At 39.9% G+C, this 14,308-nt stretch overlaps 1 protein-coding gene across 2 annotated transcripts in view; it reads left to right on the top strand.

Annotated features, from left to right (window-relative positions):
- Vav3 (vav guanine nucleotide exchange factor 3) overlaps window positions 1-14,308 on the top strand; it is a 313,297-nt gene that overhangs the window by 185,142 nt on the left and 113,847 nt on the right. For both annotated transcript variants that reach the window (XM_075981573.1, XM_075981572.1), the window contains exons 16-17: window positions 12,960-13,061; window positions 13,363-13,463. In XM_075981573.1, coding sequence (XP_075837688.1) covers window positions 12,960-13,061; window positions 13,363-13,463 — 203 coding nt within the window. The remainder of the gene's footprint in view (window positions 1-12,959; window positions 13,062-13,362; window positions 13,464-14,308) is intronic.

The raw sequence follows: 14,308 nt of genomic DNA, 5'->3' as shown, positions 1-14,308 counted from the left end.
TCTGCAAATGAAGATATCAGTGCTTACTCTGCTGCTTGTAAAGTTACTTGAAAAAGGTCCTGTACGGCAAAGGACCAGTGTGCTCTAGATATCCTGAGTGCTCCGTGATGGCTGATACTGGGACTTCCTTCTTTCCTTCCAGATTAGTATTGGCTCAGGATTCTGGTCAATATTTCTGTACAGTGTTTGGGAACCTGTTTGGTCATTTCTTACAGGTTCTGGTTCCTGAGACCAAAAGACATTATCTTAGAAATAGAGGTTATCTAACGATGCTAAGGGTGTGTATATGATAGGAAGTAAACAAAGAACTTTCCCCCATTCTCACACACAACTCAATGCAGAATATTTTATCGCTAGTCACCTTCACGTGTGCAGCATCCTGGAGCCTCTACAAACCTAGTCCTTTCAGGTAATTTTTTAATGCTGCTGTATTTAGACTAATTAAATCCCCAAACATTAGTGATCAAGTTAATTGTTGGTATCTCTTTTTTCTCTGAAAGTTGGAGTAGAATTCTAACTCTGTGGTCATCTGATTAGCAACAACCCCTGCCCCCCATTTCCAAAGCTTGGCCAGTCTGGATATAGGCATAAGCTCATTAGAACAGATGATGTTCCTTTCAGGATATCACACACACCCACGTTCACAGGTGTTAAACCAGGGCTAACAGTATTACTATAGCAAAGGTTTTGCTAGCAATTCAGTCTGTAAGCTACAAAGAGCACCGTGTCTTACCATTTCACACCTGCCTCCCTGAATTGCCTGTTCTTGAAGAGACCCAGGTCCTGAAAACTTGCATTGCAAACTGAAAAGAACAAGAGAAGTCTAAGTAGAGGGTGGTAGTTGACAGGGGAGGGCTTACTTACGGGTTGAATGGAGCTGCAGCATTTGTGTGTGTGTGGCAGGGGAATGTAGATGCATGCTCATGTGTGTGTTGGGGGTATGCATGTACCCGGGAGAACAGAGGAGGAATCTGGTGTCTGGTTTTATTAACCGCTGCCTTATTCCTCCCAGTAAATGGGAGTTAGGGGCTGGTAGCTATCAAGCCTCCCCAACCCGGATCCTCCTGTTTCTATTCCTCGAGCACATTCCTAGTCATGTTCAGCTTTCCCTCCCACATAGGTGCTAGGATTCAAACTCAAGTCGAATACTCCTCAACAAGCACTCTTACCCACTAAGCTGTCTCTTAGGACTTTTGTGGGCAGTTTAGCATTTGGTTGGGAAAAAAAGCCCCAGGAGTACTATATGTTGTGGGTACAAGTCAGAAATTATAACCCTGAGACTGTGATGAAGTTTGGACATGTGGTACTTGATCTGGGGACAGAGGCAAGACCTTGAGGGGAGCTATAATAGTGGGGGGCACCTTGAGGCTTACTCATTACCCAGCCTCTCCTAACGCTGGGACTTGGAAGGCTTTGAGGACTTGATTGAGCCCTCTTGGAAAACAACCCTCCAAGGTCAGAGACTTAATCCTATTTTTATTGCATATTATCTAGTACGCAGTAGGTACTCGGTAAATATTATGAAGTTCTTTTGCTAGTATGTCTTGAGAACACTTTTGAGAAATTTTTGATAGACTATCATGGTGCCAGTCAGACTGTGGTGAGCTTTGTTAGAGTAGCCACCTGAGCTTTGCTCTTCTGTATGCTTTTTGTCTCAGCTGGGACTTTAAATTATTTCAAAATGGATAGACACTGTAGAAGAGGAAGTCCCAAATCACAAGACAATTTGAAGTTCATTGACAAGGACAGTGAGAAAAGTGTGCTCTGCAGAATATTGTAGTCTGAGTTTCTCTAATGTAATTAGTTTGGAGGGGGTAAAAGCAACATTGAGCAGACAGACTGGAGTGGTGGATGAATCTGATACTTCACCATGGAGAGTGAGACTGACTTGCATGAACGTTTTGAATCTCTCATACACAACTAACTCCGCAAAAAACAGGCTGCCTTCGGATACCCTTTTCCTACTGATTCTAATTTTTTGGCATTCATGTAGGAACCTCACTGGGATATCGTGCCCAGTTCAAACCCAAGGTTCATGGGTCACACTACCAACTTGCCTTCATGTCCCAAGAAGGCATCATTTGCAATCACAGTTGCATCTCAGGTTTAGATTCATTTTCCTTAAAAGAATTGGAAGGTGCTACCATCGAATTTTGCAGGATAGATTCAGAAAGAAGCAGTTTGGATGGCTCTGGGATTAGAGGGAGTAAAAGTTAGCTGAGGATCGTGCTTGAGGGTGGGTGGCTAGTGTTCGACACTGAGTTTCTTTCAGAAGGTTCAAGGTCTCCCAGGCTCCCTGCAGTCGCAAGGGCATTGCTATTTTCTCCTATAGATGGCTGTCTGCTGAACTTGCTTGCCCCTAATTTGAAAGCACCATTTGCACTGTGTGTCTCTCCTTCTCTCTGCTGTTTCTGTTGAGTCTCATGCCCCTTCACGTCTACTGGCTCTGTCCATGGGGGTGATTTGCTTTCTCAACCCTTTCTGTACATTCCATCTTGCTCCTCCACTGGAAGATTTCTGGACTTTGGTTGGATTTTTGGCCTGTGGTTCTCACATTCACCTTTCGTCTTAGTTACTTTTCTATTCCTGTGAAGAGACAACCATGACTGAGACAACTTATAGAAGAAATGTTTAATGAGGGGCTTGGTTACAGCTTCAGAGGGTGAATCCAATACTGTCATGGCAGCAAATATGGGAGCAGACAGGCAGGCCTGGCCCTGGAGCAGTAGCTGAGAGATTATATATGATCCACAAGTTAGAGACACAGAGAAAGAGCTAACTGTGAGTGATATGGGCCTTTGAAACATCAAAATCTACCTCCAGTGACACACCTCCACCAACAAGGTCACACCTCCTGATCCTTCCCAAACAATTCCACCAATTTGAAACCATTCAAATATATGAGCCTAGAGGACCATTCTTAATCAAATCACCACATCTGTAGCAGCCAAGAACACCTAGCAGACTAGGATAGACATACTGCCAAACAGGTGTCTTGAGACGAATCATATCACCTTAATCAATCTGTTATCTATCCAGATCTAACTCGGTTCCTATATGTCACTGTGGTCTTCAATAATGATCCTATTCATGCTTCTTTTATCTACCATAAACTTTGGTCAACATCTCACAATCTGTCCCCCCAAACAAATGTTTGCCTAAGGCAATCCTCAGAACCCCAGTCCCTCCCATCCCACCCTAACACAAATCTCTGTTGTTTCACTCCTGCCCTCACCCATCAGTGACGTCCTCAACAAGACAGCCTCCTGGCCTCTCATGCCTGCCCTCAGTGACCTCTAGTTCTCGTGCTGAAACCGACTAAAGCAGACCCCAAGTCCTGCTCAGATTGTCTTGTCAGTTGTTGAATATGAGTCTTCTGTCTTCAGCTTGTAGGGAGCTCAAAGGGACAGGTATCTTATAACCCATCCATCCTGCCAAGCCTAGAATCTTAACAAACAACCCTTTAAAGCATGTCTTTTGGGGATAGAGAGGTAATACGATGGCTAACTCTGCTTCTCTCCCTCCCAGAAGACCCATATTTGGTTCCATGTCACATGGGGACAACTGGTCTTAACTCCAGTTCTGCCTGCATGCATGTGGCATGGTGCCAGCACATGTATGTGCATACACACACACATACACACACCCCAAATTTAAATACATTTTAAATCTTTTAAAAATATAGTTATTGGCCATTTTATCAAGTAAGTTTTACAAGTTACTATACATATGGTTACTATCCTTTAATAAATGGATTTAACATTTTAAAACTCTCTTTAAAAATGAGTTTTGATTTTGACTTAAGTGATAATGAATATATTGAAATCTTTCTCAGTTTATAGTGAAGTTCTTTTCTACAAGTATGTATCTACACACATATGTGATGATGATAGTTAAAGAAGTGCTCGTGAACTTGAGAAGTGGGCCCAGGGGGAGTGCAGGGGAGAGGGTGGAAATAATATAAATAGAAATTCAGTGCTCATGTTTGAAACCCTTGAAAAAGTAAGCTAAAGATAATGAAGCAACACTAAAACAGGCTTTGTATGTAAAGGATGAAATGTTGATTACATTTTTTTCCATGCATTATTATTTTAGACATCTAAAGGGAAGCATTGGAAAGCCTGTCATTTTCTTCTTTTGTTCCTTAAGGTTTCCGGGAAACAGTATCGGCACTCTTCTCAAACACATTTAATAGCCAATACCGTATCAGTCGTAATTTACAATTTGCTACAGTTTAAATTCATGTTATCTTTGCTGTTTGAATTCTGTAACTAGTGTATTGGGTCAGAGAGTGAGAATCCTGAGATACCAGTCCTTACCTAGAGGGCAAGACATCTTGTTTAAACACGAACACTGAGATGCTTCTCTGTGTTTTCCTCTCTCGACTCACTGACAGGCAAATGGACAATGTATTTTACTGGGAGAATTGAAGCAAAGCAGTGTAGCCTAGCTTAACAGTAAATCCATGATTATAGGTTTCAGATAAATAAATTCACTGCTGTATTCCCAGAGTTCTAAAGTGGCTGGCTCATAATAAACCCTCCATTTGTTTACCATATGAGCAAACGGATTGTATTGTTAGCAAAGAGAAGTTTTAAAATGTGTATTACAAGAAAAGCTTTATTCCCATTCATTTTTCAGGGGGTAGGTATGTCCTCATGTATATCCCTCTACCTTGATAAGGTCTTTAATTTTTCTGCTCAATATTTGTCAAAAATAATAACAGAACCAGCATCTAACATATAAGTGATTTTCATCATTTTATCAGTAGAATCTATCAAAATGGACATGTTTATTTTTGTTTGTCCTCATCAATTGTGAGTAACAATATGACACAGTGGGTACTGATAAATGGGGTCCCTTTTCCTTCTCCAGCTCCTGAGTGTTGGCCTTTGACCTCAGGAACAGCAGATCTGATTGTTTAATTAAGAAAGTAAAAATAGAAAGAACATGTTGGACGCCAAAAAAAGAACCTCATTTCAAGTCTATAAGAAATATAACCCAAATTACCCATAATCTGACATTTCCACTGTAAATTTATTATAGACTTAACTGAGTTTACATTTCATTCAATAATTTCCTTGAAATGTCACTGAAACACAGTGATGGATGTATATTTGAAATTACTACAAAACCAGCTTTGAATGAAATGAAGCCATGTAATATATAATAATAGATAGGAAAATACTATTTTTCAGAGCCAAACGTTATCTTTTTTATTGGTATTTTGGACATCTTTATTCATTTCCCTAGAGAAGAGACTGTGTGCTTTGGAATATAAGAAATTAAACTTCCTGAGATTCGCACATTTGCTTTGCTTTCCTTCCTTCCTTTTACCAATCCTTAGGAATAACTTCCTTCTGAACTCTGTTATTTTTAACTTTTTTGAAGGACCTGATTGTTTTCCTTTTTTTTTTCATTTTCTTTGTCCTTGCGAATAACCAGCTGCGTAATTAGTCTACCATGTTGTTAAGGGAATGCATTGTGAAAGAAACAAGCAAGAGCTGTGCATTGTTTACTGAGAGATCATGTGGATAGATTTTTGGTAATTATCTATTACTGACATAGGGGATTCAATTTCAGTTACACAGTAGGCCATTTTTAGATATTTAGATTTTATTTCAGAGATTTTCAGTTAGAGAAAGGAATTACCAACGTTTAAAGATATTCTGAGTGTTTTATGTTTATGTATGTATGTATGTATGCTTGTAATATAGAAAAATCACATACATTTGAGATGTAAAATGATTAGTCTCATTTTAAGCCTTAGATTAAGAATGTTTCTTCATAAGTGGAGATTTTAGAATTGTCTCTGATTTGACAGCCAGAGTCAACTCTTGTGATCTTTAAAAGCTAAACCCATTATGGTGCGTGTGCCCGTGTGTGCACACTCATGCACATGCCATAGTGGACACACCGAGGGCAACTTTCAGCCAGTGCTCTCCTTCTGCCTTGGGTTCCAGGGACTGAACCCAAGTTTTCAGGTTTGTGCAACAGACATTTACCCACTGAGCCATCTTTCTTGCCCCTTCTGATGTTCTTTACTGTTTAGTTGGTGGTTCTGAGAGTATAAGAAGCAGTTTACCAAGTCAGATCCATGGTCCAGCCAGCTCACTGCTGTGTTCTGTAGTCAGGGCTGTGTGGGGAATGAGAGCTCTTGTGTGTCAGTCCCTATCCCAGTAAACATGAGGTCTTCTTTGGCCCTTGTGGATTGCCTGCACCTGATCTCCCTTTAGCCTTGATGGAAGACACTACTGTTACTCATGTTACTCAGCATCTTTATCTTTACACTCCTAACGTCCCGTTCTGTTTTAGAGATGATTTGCAATGGACACTTTCCTTTTGGCTGATCCTGTAGAGCAGACTATTACTGCTCCACTCTACCCTCAAATCTGTGATTCTTAGGGAGTGTGAATGGAGACATTGTGTGTGCCTTACTCCGTTTTGAGCTGGTGTCTCTGAACACTTATATGTTGCTTTCTCCAGATGAGATGCCATTTTGAGGTATCTTTACCTTTTCTTAGCTTCAGTAGTCTTTAGTTTCTTTTCTTAAGTTTCCCTAGTCATCCCAATAATGCCATTTCCAAATGAGAATTTTGGGTACTCATCTTTCCTTCATATCTGCCTTACCATATTGCATCGATTAACTCTTGAAAAGAAAGATTGAGAGCTATAATGAGTTCAGGAACTTTGTTTAATTTATAATAATTGTAGTATGCATGTTTTTATATCGAGTATGCTCTTTCTTTCCCCTTTCCTCTTTTTGAAAACAGAATACAACTATATAGCTCTGATTTGCTTGGTATTTGCTGTGTAGGCCACGCTGACCTTAAGCTTATGATAACTCCGCCTGAGCTTCGTGAGAATTAGGATCATAGGCATACACCATTCATTGCTCCTGGCTCTTTTCTTTTTGATATCCCTTATCACATTATAGAACTATTTGTAATAACTATCTAGTTTGTTGTCATTTTTATCAGAAGCATGTAAGATCTTCTCACTGTTGTGTCTTTTAGGGGGCAGGGTGTCTTTGTGTAGCCCAGGCTGCCCTTGCTCTCCTGGTCCTTTTGCCATAGCCTTCTGATTGCTGTACTTACATATGTGTACTTCTAGCCCTATGTATGATACATTTGGTTTAATTTATTCTTTTGCATCTGTTGAGATGAACAAGACTTTTTAGTTCATTACTAATATGATGAATTGTTTTTAGCATGCACATTTTTTTTAAAGTTTTGAGGAGTCACAGATATAAATAAATATCCTGAAGCTAAAATACAATTTTTAAAACATCCTCTGGAAGACAGCTTAGTTTCAGTATTATTACTTAAAATAATTTATTGCTGCATAAGTAGCCGAGGTTAAGTAAAGGCTAATAGAAGGATCCAGTAGAAACATCCATCTTGTTATTTTGAGAGTAAAATATTTTAACAGAATAATTATGATTGTTCAATATCTTCTTAAAGAATAATTGGAAAGTAACTTTTCTGAACTTGAACAATAAACATACCCATACCTACCCATACATTTTACATATCTAGGGGTAGGCAAAGCCAACTGTATTCAGGGTTTTGGTTTTTGAATCACCAACATTTGCTTTTTTCTCTCACTTTAAGTATACTAGGATGGAGTCATTAGTTCATATATTTTGAATAATTGTCAAGCTACCTACACTGGAGAGATTTAAATACACGAAATACCATTAGGGCCGGAGATAAGATGTTATCTTATTTTGAATATCATATTATTTCCTATGTAACTGAATGGTCACGGCTCTTTTATATGACATCCTTTGGCTAGTATTTGCTTTCTGTGTTTTAATTCTATTTTAATATTGCAGTGGTTTACATGTTAAAGTCTATGGTTAAAATAGAGAATTTTATGGTGAGAATATGGTTAAAAATGTTAATTTTAACATAAAGTTGTGTGTGTGCATGCAGACATGTGTATGCGTAAGTGTGTGTGCGTGTGCATTTACAAGGGCATGAGCAGAGGAGGACATCACATAGGCCCTGCCCTATTACTTTCTCTTTTATTCCTTTGAGTCAGTGTCTCTCAGTGAACCTGGAGTTGTTAAAGTTTGGGTAGTCTGACTGGCCAGCAAGCCCCAGCACATATTCCTGTTTCCTCCCTTCCATCAGTGTTGGCATTAGAGATGCTCTTGGCTGGGTCTGGGGATCAGAATTTAGGTCTTGATGCTTAGACAACAAATGCTATTACCCAATGAACTATCTCCACAACCCACAACATTGCTTTTTAATTACCATATTTGTAACTATAGTATTTAAAATTTGTGCGTGAAATTATAGACTTTGTACAAGAGGATATGACATTTTCACAAAGAAGAGATCTAGATAAGCCAGCACAAAGTATAACACTTAAATGTATTTAGTTGTTATGTTTTGCTTTTGTCTCCAACATCTGTGGCAAAGGGAAGACTTCTGAAAACAAATGCAGACAACGGTAGAGTATAAGCACTTTTCCCAGCTTAGAACATTTGTAAATCCTAGCAATGGACTCTTCTGGTTCAGTGTTTGTTGACTAAGGAAGAGGCAGGTTAGAAAGGAGACACCGGCTGTCTTGTCCTCAGTCAGATAGCAGACAGCAGCAATATAAACTCATAGTGTTGTGCAGTGATGTCTTTTAAAGTTACACAGTTGGCAAACCCCTCACAAGTCTGTTTAAGTTGCCATTGGGTATCAAGAAACATAGTAGAGGCTATAATACTTGCAATTAAGTATTGCAGTCTCCCTCTCCACTGGTAACTGGCACTAATACCCTGTGTACCTATCACCACCACCAGCAGCACCACCAACACAATCATCATCATTTAATATGTCTACTTAGGATTTGGCACAGAAATAGAGGTAATTGTGTGTGTGTGTGTGAGAGAGAGAGAGAGAGTGTGTGTGTGTGAAGGCTGAATGTCTGAGGGAGTAACTTTAAGGATGAATCTTTAGACTTTGGTTATTGTTTTAGGGAAGGAGAAACTGAATGGAGAAGAAAACTGAACACAGAGTATGAAGGAAAGGGAAACATTGTAATTCTGAAATTGCGAGGAAGATAAAGTGGATGGATCAGAGGTGTCAGATTGGTGTGTGGATGGGTTTATGTGCTACATTGAAGATCTCGAGGGAGAAGGTGGGGGAATGAAGACCTGGGAAGGTGTCTTGGCTGGTGGGAGGCAAGCAGGTCTCAGTTTGGATCTGTGCTGGGGCTAGGTAAGAAGAGACTACCTCAGAAGAGGTGTGAACAGCCCGAGGACTATGAATACACCTCTCTCAACACACACTTAATTGCCTTTGCGTTTATTAAAAATGGAACCAGTGCAAAGTGAAAAAAATAGAAACATATTTTTCAGAAATCTGTGCGATTGCGTCCGAATTCCCTAAAGTTAATGGTCTTACTGTTGCAGAGTATCTGTAGCTGCATCACTGAGCTAACTTGCTTCCTTCTCAGTGCTATTCTGTGGAGCACTGGCAGCATCTCTGGTTTCCCTGCCCTCTCTTGTCTCACTGAGGAATTCTGTATGGAGTATCCAGAGACTTTTTCCTTTTGGATTACCAAAATGGGATGCCATTTCTCACACAAAATCTTTTCTCGTCCCTTGCCCCCTGCTCATCTGTGTCTCCAGCTTCACTTTCTAGGCTATGGCTGAAGGACCTGTCTTCTTTTAGCCTTAGAGCAAGCCTTTATGGTAGGTATTCAGTAGCTATACGTGAAGTGAGTGGGTGATTCTGCTTAAATTTCCTGTAAGAAGTCAATGTGGGAAGACAAGTGAGGAGCTTGACAATATGCTGTGTGCATTAGAGGTGTAGGTTAAATGTCAGTTTTGACCATTCTTGCCTTGTGTCTTTCCAAACCCACAATCCTGGTTTTTGGCTTGCCTCTCTGAATCCATTCTACTCTTCCAGTTAATTAGTGATCACTTTATTTGGATCATACAAGCTCATAGGCTGTAGACCATGTGGTTGACTTCATCAAATCCTCTGGGGTTTTACATACACATCTTCTATTGAGTAATCCTGGTCCCTGTTGTATTTGAATAGTTCTATCGAGACTGGACATAGATCTAAGTTGGAAGGCTACTTGTCAAGTGTGATTGAAGCCTGGGTTTGATCCCTAGTATCATGTATGTTGGGCATAGTTGCATGTGTCTGTTACCCAGTTAAAAAGTGACAGGAAGATCAGAAGTTCAAGATCATCTTCATCTTCATAGCAAATCCAAGACCAACTTGAGCTACATGAAACCTTGACACAAATAACATTAATAAAAAATAGTAACAACAAAAATTATAATAGTTACTATTACTTGTATACTTGGCCTTGTGGTGCAAAGGACATGACTGAATAACAGCCTCCTTTGTAGGAAGTTTTAGGAGAAGAAAGATCCTCTGAGAGTTTCATTGTGAAACAGTGGAACTTCACCACTCAGGAAGCATTACCCTGACCACACTACTGTCCGCCGAACTTGATATGATCGCTTCCTTAGTGATAGTCCACACTGAACACGAGCTCTGATTCAGGCGATGTCCTAAGCACTTTCTATACATTACTCTGCTTTTGAGTGGGTTCTATTAGTATTCCTCTTCTATACTCACCAACTCACCTGCGGTCACTCTGTTCTGATTTGCAAGTGAGGATTTAAGCCCAGGTGGTCTCATTTCCAATTCCTACCCTCGTCTGTGCTTTTATAGTCAATAGTGCCTCTCTAGCAGTTCCAGGGTCATAGAGTTAACGTTTATTCTGTAATGTTTGATTTGAAAGTTTGAAAAAAATAATATTCAGCTTAAGCTTTTAAAGTCACAGTTTCACCCTATCATTTTATTCTATCACTTCAAATTTCATTTCCCTTAAGGCAACCACTGTTAACAATATTTTCACGTTGTTTTTTAAATCATAAGATTTTTTTTTAAAAAAAAAAAAAACCACCCATGGTGTGCTTGCAATTTTCCCTTCAGCTTTTTGTCTTCTGAAAAGGTAGCCGATTCCCAGTTAGTTGATAAGTTTTAAGTAAAAATATCTCAAACACAACTCTGGTAAACATGCATACATATTCTTATGTGTGCCTTATATGTATCTTATACACATGTGTATTTATATGCATGCATGTTTACTGTGTAGAGTTTGGAGTGAATTCAAGAAAAAGCATGCCACCCATGTCTAGGAAGACAGATGAAGTTAAGTTCTTAGTTGCTTGGGAACCTGTCTATACAATTCCCTATCCAATAGATTTAAAAACTCCAGGTGGATGAATTTTTTAAGTTCTCTGGACTTGAAATGTTATTTCTTTTACTTTAGAGCGATCATTGCTTTAGAATAAATTTGACAATGTATGTATGACTGAATCATGTTGATGCTCCAAGAAAAATGAAGAAGCAGCTGTTTTCAGCTGTGAAAATGGTTTTGATGCAGCTTTTGGTGCCTGACTTTCTGGAGTCAGTGTGAGAGTTTTGTTTCTAGATCCTTCTGTGAAGGAGGGCACTGCGATTTCTAATCAGCAACACACCACACACACACACACACACACACACCCCAAAGTGGAAATAGCCATACTTTTTGTCATGCACTGGAACATTTTCCTAAAAAGCGAGGTCACCAGAAGCACATAGCAGAGAACACCCAGATGGCCCTCAGATTTGATTTCCTTTTCAGCAGCTCCTATTCAGCAGATGGATGGGAAGGCTGACCTCTCTGACACTTCTGCATCACTGCCTGCTACTCCAATTGCCTTGGTGAATGTTTTTTCATAAGGCTTCTCCTGGTACCTCAGAGATTGATGCCTGACTGCCTGCCCGTGCTATGCTTCATTACGCTGCGACTCTGGGAGCTTGAGAGATGCTGTATTCTATAAAAGGGGAATTCCTAGCTCATCAGAATCTCAAACATAGCTTCCAGTCTCTCAGTTTGTGTGTAATGTCTCCGAAGAGATTATCTTTCTAGAGGTACCACTAATTCATATCCATCTAAGGCTTATTTTATTTTATTTTTCTAGATTAAAAACAATGCAAGCAGTTCTCTAGAAATGTCTGTATTCGATTGTTTCCAACACACCCATTAAGCCTCGAAGACCTAGCAATTCGAATGTAGATATTGCTGATTTTCTTCTATCGCTGTGGCTTTAGTGGCTGAGAACACATACCTCGGTAGAAGCTCTGTAGTTGCCATTTCTAGCACTTTAGGGGAAGCCATTGCTTCCTTGTTTGTGCGCCAGTGCTGTTATTCATGCCAGACACTCAGGACTAACGTGACAGTTAAGCAAGCAACGACTGCCAAGTGTTTTCTCCATCCCCGGGATATGCTAAATGTATAACTGAAATGTCTTTGAGGTGTAAAGGAGAGTGTTTGGGTGCCTGCACATACACCCTAAGTATAATTCCAAACACGAAGTGATTTTATTCAGGTTTATTTGGACTGTGAAGCAAGCATATTTTTAAGGGAGAAGTGTTTTCGTGATCAGATTGATACATGGATGGTCAACCTTCTCTGTGGGGATGACTTCACTCTCTTCTGGTGACCCCCATATAGTTTGTGCTCTTTGTTAGAGATGAGATCTGGAAACACACTGTACTCGGCCTCAGCTTCCATCTCAACAGCTAGGTTATAATTTTATGAGATGGCATTGACAAGAAACTGGCACCAAACGTGGATATCCAGCTGGTTCTGGTTCCCGGAAGGCTGACCAAGGTGGCATGCTGAGGAGACCTCTAGGACCTGCAGTTCTGGCTTGTGTCAGGTTGTAGTTGTCTCCCGTGTCACAGGTCCCCACACCACTGGGCTTCAGCACAGGTTCTGATGCTAGTAGACGTCGGGCTTGGAAGCCAGTGCACGCTGGCTGCCTCTCCTTCTAGCTTGAGTTTCATCTCTTCTCAATGCAGTTTTGGTGAACTTTGCTCTTTGATGCTTGGGTTGCCACTTTGTTGTGGAACTTTGTTTAGGGAGTGTCTCTTCCCATTCCACAGATCTAACATACGGCCAGATTATGCAGACTCCAATTTCCATGACTTCAAGATGCACACGTTCACCCGGGTGACGTCCTGCAAAGTCTGTCAGATGCTCCTGAGGTAAGCTTTCTCAGGCCTGTTTTCCAGTCTAAATGAACTGGGATAGTTGCTAAGTATTTCCGACATTTAGCCCTATTCTCAAAGCTGTTCTGAAGGAGAGCCGTTACTTTCCCATTGGAGACACAGTAGATGGCCTTTGACCTGTTCTGCTTCCTCAAGACGCTCATAGAGATCCTCTGTCCCTATGCTGATGGTACTTGGACAGCATGGTGACCCCTTCTTCCTATTCCTTGGACTAACAATTTTACGTGAGCAGCATTTAGCACGTTTTAATACACCATTCTCCAATTTTACCTTGCAGGGGGACATTTTATCAAGGCTATTTATGCTTTAAGTGTGGAGCAAGGGCACACAAAGAATGTCTGGGAAGAGTAGACAATTGTGGCAAAGTTAATTCCATTGGTAAGTCATGTTTATTGTTGGGATTCTGTTTTTAATGAGGACATAAAACTTGCTAGATACAATTAAGGCCCAATTTATTCTTACTATGTGTTTATTGGAACATATCTTCTTGAACACATCATTAATAAGTACAATTAGAAAATTGTTTAATATCAGTGTGACTTTTCTACATGACTTAGTTTTAAATTATTTAATATCTATTTGACTTTTACATGTGCTTGGAAGCAGAGGTCCTCAGGATACACTTGGATGGTATCATGACTCCCCCTTTCATTTACCTCAGCCCCCAAATATATCACCAAATTGTTTGAATCCTGCCCATGCAAATGGTAATGAAAACAAAGGAAAAGGAAAATATTCTTCTATCTTGAGCTCTTAAACTTTTTCTTTCTTTTAAATATTCATATCAGCTTCGTTATTGGTTCCAGAAGCAAACATTACACAGACTAATTCAAGAATTCATGAATTGAATACATTATCATTTTCCACATTAAACAAAGCATATATCCTTTGGATTTATGTAAACATTCTCTGCTGGTTTTTAAAAATAGCACTCTATGCCTGTTGTATGAGCCCGTTGCAAATTATGCATTCAATAGCCTTTGCCTCCCCTGCTCCTCTTGGGCTGTCTCCCTTCTCTTTCTTTTCTGGCCTCTTTATTCTTTCTCTTTCTTCTCCTTTCTCTTTGTCCTTTTCCCCTGAGTTCCTCTGTGTTTTATCAATAAGACCTTTCAAAAATCAGGAAGAGTTTTTGAACACAAGAAAGGAACTTTAACAGCTTGAGTTCAAAAGGTAGCCATGTCAACCTTTGATTTTCCCAGAGGAGAAGGTGGACATTGAATTAT

Source organism: Microtus pennsylvanicus, chromosome 7 (genome assembly GCF_037038515.1).
Source record: "Microtus pennsylvanicus isolate mMicPen1 chromosome 7, mMicPen1.hap1, whole genome shotgun sequence".
Classification (NCBI taxonomy): domain Eukaryota; kingdom Metazoa; phylum Chordata; class Mammalia; order Rodentia; family Cricetidae; genus Microtus; species Microtus pennsylvanicus.
The sequence above is the reverse complement of the archived record's forward strand: the minus strand, read 5'-3'. Positions and strand labels throughout refer to the sequence as shown.